Source organism: Polypterus senegalus, chromosome 1, assembly GCF_016835505.1.
Source record: "Polypterus senegalus isolate Bchr_013 chromosome 1, ASM1683550v1, whole genome shotgun sequence".
Classification (NCBI taxonomy): Eukaryota; Metazoa; Chordata; class Cladistia; order Polypteriformes; family Polypteridae; genus Polypterus; species Polypterus senegalus.
The window spans coordinates 215889713-215901484 of record NC_053154.1 but is presented as its reverse complement, the minus strand read 5'-3'; the positions used below and the strand labels follow the sequence as shown (position 1 = coordinate 215901484).

Sequence of the window (11772 nt, the reverse complement as noted above, 5' to 3'; positions counted from 1 at the left end):
GGTGGAGACTCCTGATTTCTGTGATTGGCTGCCTTGATTTGATAGTCCAATAGATGGATACCCCCATCTGTCCAATTCTGTATTTGATTGATATTTTAATATGGAAGCCCTCATTTGAGTTTTATTATTCTTCCATAAACTGTTGAATACTTTTAGGTCTCCATTTTCTGAATGTGCTATTTCTCTTATATTACAGCAGCAACAGCAAAGATGTATGAAAATAATATCTCGGGGGAATCAAACACAAAAAGAGAAAAGTGAAACCTGCCAAGTTCAAATGATTTCAGTTGCATCAAGATATCTTTTATTTCTTGTACATATCATTCAAGAAATCCCAAATACTCAATAAAAAGTTATTTCAACTCAAAAAAATATATATAAACCAAGGGAAACAAAAAACTTGCACACTCATTCTTCAGATGAACAAAAATACAAACGTTTGCTCTCTTTTGGTAGATCGCATTTTTTGACTTGTTTCGTTACGATTAAGACATCCTTTAGAACAAATCGAGTCGTGTCCTGTCCATTGTGTGGCAGTGTTCAAAACCCACACTACTTTTTTTTTTTTTTTCCTCCCCAAGTAATTCCCAGAAAACATATCTGCTGTTTCAAGGCAAAAGCCCCCACTTGCAATGTCCAAAGTGAGTGGGGTTCAATTTGTTGGGGGCTGCTCTGCTCCGTGCCAGTCTTCACTGAACTTAGGCTGGTATGGTGCATATTGAGAAGAGGCAATAGGAGTGTGAGCAGAAGAGGAGTGGAAGTATTGCCAATAAGTTTTGATTAAAAAACAAACACTATTGATTCCAGTTTCAATAAATGGAGTTAGCAGATTCTACTGTAGTTTGATTATTTGTGTGGAGGTGTTCTTGTAACAGGGATAGGTGCTGCCCTGAGTTTAATTGAAAAGAGCCATCGTAATAATGAAATCCCAGCTGCAGCAGCTTCAAAATGAATACGCACTTGTCTTTTGTAAGACAAATCATTTAGTATGGCCTCGTGCTGATTTAGTCAGGTCAGGCGGTCAGGAGGAGACATCTTTGCATTTTGACGTATAGCAGAGGTTACCGATTGTTTAGTGTGCTGTCAGAGCAGCAGAAATTGGAACGCTGCTGCCCTAGTAATTTCCCATGAAGGTGGGTGGGGTGGTGCAACACTTTCAAACCCTTTCTTACGTCTTAAAGTTTCCATACTTTGTGTTGCTTTGATTTAAGAGTCACTGTCTCTGGTACCCTAGCAGCAAAACTTTCAGTGTTCCAATTTATTGGTTAAAAATGGCCTAGATTACCTTCTAGCCCATCAGGTCTGAATGGAAGCACACTATTTCCCTGTCCCTTCGCTTTATCTGTGCAACAACTGCAAGTGAAGGGCACGTAGGTAACTTTCGATCTCTCCTGGTCTTTCTTCCCGACCGCTCTCAACCTGATCAACGCCTGCCCTCCATACTGCTGGTGCCCAGTCCATGCTAGTTGCAGTAGGAGAGCAGGTGTCTTTGATCAAACCAGCGAGGCCTCCGCTAGTCATAACTCCGTGATTTCCAGGGGACTCTCCATAATGATTTCCTTGGTTCTGTGCAGTGGGGTAGACTTAGCAGACTCTGTCCGGGCATTGCGGTCAGTGTAAGGTCCACTGTCACTATGAAGGGCTTCTAGTGACCTTACTAGGGTTTTTTGATCGTCCTCTGGGAGGCTGTTAATGTCGGAAGTCAGAAGAGTTCCAGTACTTCCATGGACCATGTGGATTCCATCAGGCCCTTTATACTCAATTGGTTCTTTGTGCTTTAAACGTAAAGTACCCCTCTGTGGCCGTTCCTCCTCGTCGTCGTCCATGTCACTCTGGATGAGCTAAATGCATAGAAGAGAAAAAGTATTAGTGCAAGATTTTCATGTAAATTACTCAGCTTGCAGGCACAGATCTTGTGTGGTGTTGTTTCAACTTGAAGGCTTGTAATCTGGTGCCCATGGTCCACTACATACACTCAAATACCTATGTACTATATACTTGTTGCAAAGTGTTGTTTACACTTCCCAGAAGGAAAAGATCTTGATTTAATGGAATGATTTCTTTATGCACAGAAAGTCAAGAATCAGTCAGAACTGTGCAGGTTTTGAGAGCCAAGGGTTATAAGGAAAAGGCAATTGGAACAAAAGCAAAGAATCCAGGCAAATCACATATGGAAGCAACTGAGTAGTAAGCTAAAAAGATCTTTCTTAACACTGCAAACACTCAAACACAGCACACACCATGCTGTACCATGGAGACAGTGTATGGGGCAAATCACCCCAAACATTGTGCCATCTATTGCCACACCTCTGTCTCAGATGACTGGTCTCCATTGCTGGTAGATTTCGTGACCAGTCTTGCAGCAAACAGCTTCTTCAGCCTCAGATAGTCATCCAGGACAACTTTCAGCAGGGATTCCTGGCAGTGACACGATTTGTGTTAAAAATAAAAGAACCACAGATTCCTGACTGTAGAATACAAGTGTTGTTTTATCTGACTCCTCCCAGTTGTAAAGAAGGTAAATTGTGAGTCAGATGTCCAACAGTTGGGACCCCAATCAAGCACAGGTTCAAGGTTTTAAACTAATGCTGTCTGGAATTATTGCTCATCCCCACAAAGGCTTAGTCCACATGAACACAGAAACATTTGAAAACGCACCATTTTTTATTCACTTTTGGCCTTCTACTTACACAGAAATGGCATTTTAACTACAAAAAACGAATTTCATCAAAATCACTTCCCAAAACATACATTTAAAAATGACTGGTAATGTGTAGGTCACAATGTGGATGATGGAAACGTAGCTTTTCAAAATTACTAACAAATGATTATCATCTGAACAGGCACTGACTTCAGTTTTATTGGGATGATCCCCTTTGTAATTTCATTTTTACAGGGGGATAGTTCCACTCCAGGCATGCATGGACCTTGCATGTTATCCTGGGGTTTCTCCAAGTTATGTGGGTTTTTGTTCTACGTTTCAAACAAAGTGTGTGACCACCTGGGAGTCGCAGTGTACGTGTGCCTTAGGAACACAGATTTAAGTGCAAATGAAGATCTAAATGCTTGCTTAATGGTTTAGAAAGCCCTGTTCTTAATGGATGAATGGATGGTGAGGGCCTCACTGTAGGTGTGAATGAATTGCACCTTTTTGTCTTGCGCAAGTCGCAAGCTCATCAAGTGAACAGTGGAGACGCCTGATTTCTGTGATTGGCCGCCTTGATTTGATGGTCCAACAGAATGGATACCCATCTGTCCAATTCTGTATTTGATTGATATTAGCTCTATTCAATAAGGGCGCGCACAAAAAGGCGAGCTTCAAAAGGGCGACCTCAATTGAGCGTGGCGAATCAAGACGTTCGTTGATAATTTTATACGTTCAATCATTGCCTTTAACACATTTTCTGTAATAATTTTGTTGCTTTTGCCTTTATTCGCTGCACCCAATTGAGGTCGCCCTTTTGAAGCTCGCCTTTATTTACGCACCCTTATTGACGGATACCATTGATATTTTAATATTGAAGCCCTCACTTGTGTGAGTTTTATTATTCTTCTTTTATTAGTATTATTATTATATTAAGTCTCCATTTTCTAAATGTGCTGTTTCTCTTATACTGTATTACAGCAGCAACAGCAAGATGTATGAATATAATATCTCACGGGAATTAAACGCAAAAAGGCAAAAGTGAAACCTGACACCAAGTTCAAATGATTTCAGTTGCATTAAGACATCTTTTATTTCTTGTAATATCATTCAAGAAATCCCAAGTACTCAAAAAAAGTTATTTCAACTCAAAATATATATATAAACCAAGGGAAACAAAAAACTTGCATACTCATTCTTCAGATGAACAAAAATACAAACGTTTGCTTTCTTTTGGTAGATCGCATTTTTTTACTTGTTTCGTTAACAATCCTTTAGAACAAATCGAGTCTATATTTCCTAGATTCTCGGCATCGGCTAACATGTACTGCCTCATTCTACTGTATATTTTCCATATCTTTGGCTACCTTTAAAAGCACTTGTTCATCATGTGTCCAGACAAAGCCATCTGGTTTCAGATGCCTAATGCCTGATATCGGCATTCTGATTTACCTTGTGTTAGCGTTGTAAACAAAACTGAAAAAACATGCCTACCCAATGAATAAGACTTGTGTGTTATTGCTACTTCAGTGACAATCTAAAAATGCTAGTGTTTGAAATGGAAGTAGTGTTTTTTTTTATAGTTATCTCTTTATGTGAACTAAGCATAAAATGGACTTGCTGTTTTTATGGGGCGATTTTTGTGTGAAACGGTGTTACGCACATTTTCATAAAATTATTTAAAACTTTTAAGGCGACCGACTTTTAAGTTGACCACTTCTTAAGGCAATTCAATATGTAGATCAATTTGATATTTTATACAGAGTCATTAATTTGGTTATATTGCATTTGAGCGGTATTACTTTAATACTCGTAGTTTCTGTTATTTTTGTGATGAAATGTAAACTTTTTTTCTATATTGAGGTCGCCCTTTTGAACCCCCCTGATATTTACTAAGCGGTGAGGCATTTGTACTCCATCAACATTAATTATTTCCAGAGACATAAGTTTGTCTTTTTCCAGTGCATCGCACACAAAAGCAAGGGAACGATGGGAGCACCAGAACTCTGCTCACATCATGTCGCTTCGTACTGCAAGCTGCAAGTAGTAAGTCTGTGATAAGCGGAATACCGCTACGCTTTCCACTCACGGGACGGAAGGACAATCCTGACCGCTTTTATATAGTAAGAAAGAAGAAGAAGATATCGCACAGTCTGGAGTAGAAAATCATCTTTTACCTGGAAAAACGAAACTACAAATCCCATCGTGCATTGCAAAATGGATGGGGCGTGTGTGAAACTCCACGCCTGCGTAGCACTCACGGGACGGAAGGACAATCCTGACCGCTTTTATATAGAAGGATATAATGAAGGATTCTCCTCATTTGCCCTACTTCTTTTTGACAGTTGAGATGATGTGATTAACACAGAATTGTTGATCTGATAAATGCCAAAGCGGTCAGTAGGGAATGAGTCACGTGATTTGAAGTAAGCAGTAATAGTGACCTGTCCTGGTGCTCACCTTTATAGGACCTTCTCTCATAATCTTCCCCAGCTTGGCAATATTGTCATACTCCTGGATCGCTGCCCGAAGATATCTGTCCTCTTCTGGCTTTGAGGCCTGTGGCTCACGGCCAAATGTACCCTGCAAAAAAGAAACTGGCATTAAGATGGGGTACAGAATGATTACAGACATACTTTAACTTCTTCTGCCTTCCCTGTTCTGACAAGTTCAACGATTGGCTACTTAGCATATGGCTGGCTACTAAGTTTTCAAAGTCTCTGGGGGTGAATGCAGTTCAGTTCAGATGTGGTATGCTGTATGCATGATTGCCAAGCAATTAAACAGACAAAGAAGGCTGTGTACTATATAATCTTAACAAGGATAACGAATATGTAAATAATGATGTTCAGGTAATAATTTGGTGACTACTTGTAAGGCCAAATTTGGGTCTGCTAGTGATTGTGCCCTGTGATCAGCTGCAACTCCATCCCAGGGTTGTTCTGCTTGATCTTGTTGAGACAGGCTCGGCCCCCACAACCCTGAATTGAATTACGCAGGTTAACTAGATAGCAGATGGATGGAATCTAATGTTTGTTTATTATTGCATATCATTTGTGTGGCATTTGTATTTTTTCCCAGTCTTCCTTTCACATTTCCAAAGATGTGCCATTTCAATTGATTGATGATTCCAAGTTTCTACATTTGTACAAAATGACCAGTTTATTCCATTCTTCCTGGCAAATCCTCTCACAATTTGTTAAGATTAGATGGGACATGTCTATAAACTACCATCTTCAGTTCTCTTCACAGATGTTCTACAAGGTTTACGTCTAAGCTTTGGCTGGGTTACTTCAGCACAGAAGCCAATTCAATAATACAACAATAGTCTTGTTGTTCCATGGAGTCGTTGTCATGCTGAAAGAAGAACTATCACCCCAGTCTGAGGTCACACACACTCCAGAGCAGGTTTTCTTCAAGGACCTCTCTTTATTTGGCTGCATTCGTTCTTTTCCCAATTCTGACCAGTCTCCCTGTCCCTGCTATTGAGAAGCACTCCCACAGCATGATGCAGGGAGCACCATGCTTCCATGATGAGCAGTGCCTGATCTTCAAACTGACATAGTGCTTGGAGTTCAATTTTTATCTCATCAGACCAAAGAATTGCTTTCGTCATGCTCTCGGGGGTCCTTTAAATTCCATTTGGCAAGAGTGGCTTTGGTCAAGCCACATACCATAAATACCTGATTGATGGAGTTCCAACAGGTATTCCCATATCAACAGCAGACTTCTAAAGCTCTGTTAGACCATTGGGTTTTCGGTCACCACCCTGACCAACGCCCTTCTTGCTCAGTTAATTGCTAGAAATAGTCCTGGTAGCTCCAAACTTCTTATAATTCTCCTGGGAACACTCTGTGCTTTAGAAATGGTTTTATACCATTGACCTGATCAGCGCCTCAACACAATTTTATCGCAAAGGTTTATTGAAAATTCCTTGGACTTCATGGCTTGATGTTTGCCCTGATATGCAGTGTTTGAATAGTGTGCCCTCATACACACAGCTGTGTTCCTTTCCAAACTGTCCAATCAATTCAGTTTGCCACAGGTGGGCTCCAATCAAGTTCTACAAACATCTCAAGGAGAATGAAAGCAAAGAGGATGAACCTGCCCACAATCTGGACTGCCATAGCAAAGGGTCTGAATACTTATATGAATGTGAGATTTCTGTGTTTGATTTTTAATACATTTGAAACGTTTTCTGAAAAAGTGGCTTCACTTTGCCTTTATGGGTTATTGAATGTAAACTGGTGGGCAAATATAGTAGATCTATCCATTTAAAATGAAATTTACAAGACGACAAAGTGTGCAGAAAGTAAAGAGGTCTGAATACTTTCTGAATCCACTGTATGTGAGTGAAAGAAGTCATGTCATGGCAGGCCAAGTAGCGGCAAGTAGTTATTTGGGATTCTGGATGAACTATTAAAACTATTAGCATTATAACGGAGAGAATGTGTTGTGTTTGCCGGTATATCAGATTAACAGTATAGCCAGACTTGGCCAGTAGAAGATGTTCATCATTACCAAATTCCCAGCACTACCAGCAAAGATTTGTATTTACTTTAACTGTGGGAGAAGAACTTTATGTAGAAAAACCTGGAAACATTTTGGAGGCCCCACTGTGGAGAAATTGTAGGGTTAGGTTCACAATGTGATTGGTTAAGATGACATTTCTTTTTTTTTCTGTGATCATGCTGTAGCCGATAAACTCTAAAACTCCTCCTTGTTGAACAAACATCATACACATTATGAACAAGACCCGTTTGGGACTGCATTTAGTGTCATTTCTGTGCTGTTTTCTGTGCATCATTATATATGGTTGATGTTTTTTTGTAATTTAATACATCTTATTAATTTTTGCCGTACCTTTAGAGTAGTAGTAGTGTACCTTTACCAGGGCAGAAGGTTACAAGTGAACCAGTATGATTTAAAATAGGATTAGTTCCTTCATTAAAAAAATCTTACAGCTTAATGAAGTCTTTCATGTAGTGCCCAAGTGATGGGTTGTCTTTACAACATTTTACTTCAATAAACTTGCATTGACAGTGGCCTGGTGATCTGTATACACTGTATAAACTTTACTCTGCACGCTGCATCTGGATACAGCCAAAGGCATTAATATGCTAATATCCACGCTCATTCAGTTTTCTTCCGAGTGTGAACCATATCAAAAGACAGAAAGAACTTTTAATTTTAATCAAGTGGAGGTGTTAAAATTACAAAGGAAATTATTATAGTGCTCCTCTGCTGTCATTTTAAAAATGAGTTCAAGAAAAATATAGGCATACAAATGGGAAATGGTTAAAGGGAAGTTTCCCAAAAACGACAGAAAGTTTTTCTACACTCAGGGACTAACAGATATGTGGAATAAACTACCAAATAGTGACGTTGATGGTAGTAATTTGGAGACATACAAAACACAGCAGCATGGTATTTTTTAAGATTTAGGTGACTAGAGATTGAGTTCTGTTGAGCTGAGTGACCTGTTCTTGTCAAAATTGTTCTTATGTCGAAAGATGTTCATGTTAAGTTAATTGGTGAGTCTAAAGTAGTCTAGTATGACCGAGTGTAGGTGAGTTTATACCTGAGGATAATGCGGCTGGCAACAGGTTTCTGCATCGAGTGATCCTGTCATTGAAACACGTCATTCAGAAAACACATGTGTTTGCCTTTTGAGACTTTTAATCCTACTTAAACTTGAAATGCAGAACTAAATTTTGAATGGGTTTCATTTTTAACTTTGGTTTTGACCTTAATCAGTAAACACTTTGAACTGTTCAACGTATTCAAGAATTTTAAAAAAATGTTTTGGCCTATCTACATTTGTGACTTTCTGTAGTTTTAGTCTATATCCTTGTATGTTGTGTAAATGCAAAGACGGTCCTATACAAAATAATCTCCCAGAGTGCCATTCAGTTCTCTTCAAGTTCTGGTAAAATTCAGATACAGAAGCTACAATATTTCAGCTGGTATTATCTATCTATCTATCTATCTATCTATCTATCTATCTATCTATCTATCTATCTATCTATCATCCAACCCACTATATCCTAACTACAGGGTCACGGGGGTCTGCTTTAGCCAATCCCAGCCAACACAGGGCACAAGGCAGGAAACAAACCCTGGGCAAGCCGCCAGCCCAACGCAATCTATCTATCTATCTATCTATCTATCTATCTATCTATCTATCTATCTATCTATCTATCTATCCATCATCCAACCTGCTATATATCCTAAGTACAGGGTTATGGGGGTCTGCTGGAGCCAATCCCAGCCAACAAAGGGCGCAAGGCAGGAAACAAACCCTGGGCAGGGTGCCAGCCCAACGTAATCTATCTATCTATCTATCTATCTATCTATCTATCTATCTATCTATCTATCTATCTATCTATCTATCGTTCTATGTATAAATATGAGGAGATATGAGGCGCAGACTCTTTTTGCATGTCAGGTTTTTCGTGCTGGTCCAAGCAATGCTGGTTATGCATACTGAGCAGTTCTCTCACAAAGCAGGTTCAGTACCCAAAGTGCAGTTTTGTTTCTGCTTTAGGAAGTCAGAAGCTGGCCCATGTGACTCATTTTGGCATCAATCTATAAGACCCAAACTGTTGTAATTCAGTATTAATCCAAAATTGTACATTTTGAAATTTAATCATGGAAATGCATTCGTTAACCAGATGTTGTGTAACATTTTTTGAGTCTGCTTATTCTACCTGAGGGTCATGGACTGAATGAATTTAAAGTACCCAATGCATATAAACTCCACATATTTGGGATGCTGGATGAAAACTATGGAAAGAAAATACCTAGACACATTAAGGATGTGCTAACAGCAAGCAGACAATGACTGGGCTTCTTCAGTGATGGGGCATGCAGTACTAACCACTGTGCACTCTACGTATGTGCAATCTTTTGAAAAAATACTGTACCATTTTCACAATCAAAATTATCTGGCAGGTATTGGTTTTCAATGAAATTGGGGCAATGGACAAAGCACTACCTCACCAATCTTGACCTTAAATGTCTTGTGACCCTTCAAGCTTTTATTATATACTCCAATTTAGCAATTAACCTCAATTTGTACCCAGGCCTCTGTAGTATCATTGTGAAATATAAAAGGCATTACTCCTACTGGAAGAATGTTGCTTATTTCTGAATCCATCCATCCATTTTCCAACCCACTGAATCCAAACACAGGGTCACGGGGGTCTGCTGGAGCCAATCCCGGAACGGGTGCCAACCCACCACAGGACACACACAAACACACCCTAGGGCCAATTTAGAATTGCCAATCCATCTAACCTGCATGTCTTTGGACTGTGGGAGGAAACCCACACAGACATGGGGAGAACATGGAAGCTCCACGCAGGGAGGACCCGGGAAGCGAACCCGGGTCTCCTAACTGCAAGGCAGCAGTGCTACCACTGCGCCACCATGCCGCCCTATTTCTGAATAAGACCTGGCAAACTCTACAATGTGGGCTGGCCAAAATAAAGATCTGAAAGCATTATGGAGGCACAGGAAAGAGATAATGCAGTATCACAGCTGAAAAACATATAAACACATACAAGAACACTTCTCACAGTTTCATTTTAAAGTAAAGAAGCACATGCTGCAGGCAGCACTGGGAGCGAGAATTTGTGAAAAAGTGGTGATGGCAGCTTGTTAGACGTTAAGTTGAGATTCTCGCTTTTTTGTGCAGCACATCACAAATACAATGTCTTACTGTGCCTTCTGGAGCCTATGTAGTCATTTGTAGTGTCTATGAGCAGAGTCAGTGTTGCTTTGTTTTGAAACGAAACAAATGGTGTGATCGTACATTTTTACACAGTTGATTTTTTTTCAACATTGCCGATATCTGCTGCTTCAGTAAAGTTCGACCTTCCCATGCAGCCCACACTCTGCTTGGGCCAGCTAGTCATTTTCTCCAACTGGAGTTTTTATTCTTAAATTAGTCTAACTTCCATTCTGTAGGAGACAATCTTAGAAAATTATTGTTGATATTAAATTTAGATACTGTAAGTGTTTGCTTAATTTGAATTGAATGTAGGTTCACCATGGAAGATTCTAGCTTATTTTCAGAGCCACCACTCTGTGTTAATGGAATATCCTTAATTCTCTGCTATATTTCTGGTTTGACAATAAAATGATCTAATTGTTAGAGTGTTAAATAGAAACATGAATTGTTTGATAATTATAATGATATTGATTCCATTTATTTATATAGTGCCTTTCTCATGCTCAAAGCGCTTAATGATTGGAAGATTGTAGAAATGTACTTAGATCTTAAATAAAACATAACAAACGTGCATTATCAATTTTTTATTTTATTTTTGTTTTTTGGTGAGAAGTTTGCTTTGAATTTCACCAAACCCTTTAAATTTTAGACATTTGTTTACATACTCATCACACTAAATGCACAAGCCTTTCCAGTAGCCATATTTGGAACTATTTTGTAAATCCTCTTCAAATGTGGCTACACTTTCTAAGGGCCGGTTTATACTTCACGCTCAGAATGCTTACACGCATGCATCACGGCTGCCACACGTTCCCTGCATTCTTTTGACACATCTTTTGAGTATGTCCTCAGAAATTAACGTGACGCATGAGCAAGTTGCAGTACTAGCAAAAATATATGTTCATGTTTTTGTATGTGACGTCAGCATCGTTGTTTACTATACAATGCAGCTCCAACAGGATAAATCTCTGTACTTCCATCTTTGATGAATGGTTCGATGCAGTGAAGCAAATCATCAGATTTAAATGCTGACATGCGAATGTTTTCATGGTGCTTTTCTTCATCCATTTCTTGCATAGGCAATACAAGCGTCGGATATTCCTCATCATGCAATACTGTTTGCTGCTGCTGTCTGTTTTTTTTTTTAGTACCTTTGCAACAGCATCGGAATGTGAACATTTTTTATCTTTGATATCTTTCTTCTCTCAACTCACAACACAGCGAAACCGGATGTTATTTTCTCACCATGACTGCCACCTGGTGGAGATTAGCTTAAAGTACACGTTCAAGTATAGTCAGTACACTGCTTATGTAGCAGCAGCATCCTCAAGCACATGTGTCACGTAGCATTAAGTATAGCCTGAGAAATACCAGTACCTGGATGAGCCCATTC

The 11772-nt window shown here is 39.4% G+C and overlaps 1 protein-coding gene across 4 annotated transcripts in view; it reads right to left on the bottom strand.

The window, feature by feature from the left end:
- Window positions 1–278: 278 nt before the first annotated feature.
- Window positions 279–11772, bottom strand: part of cdh23 (cadherin-related 23) — a 1363918-nt gene continuing 1352424 nt past the window's right edge. For 3 of the 4 annotated variants that reach the window (XM_039768746.1, XM_039768764.1, XM_039768754.1), the window contains exons 66-67: window positions 5105–5227; window positions 279–1841 (exon numbers count right to left, since the gene is read on the bottom strand). In XM_039768746.1, coding sequence (XP_039624680.1) covers window positions 1518–1841; window positions 5105–5227 — 447 coding nt within the window. In that variant the 3' untranslated portion in view covers window positions 279–1517. Of the gene's footprint in view, window positions 1842–2307; window positions 2419–5104; window positions 5228–11772 lie in introns of all 4 variants that reach the window. The other variant, XM_039768795.1, reaches the window with a different exon arrangement.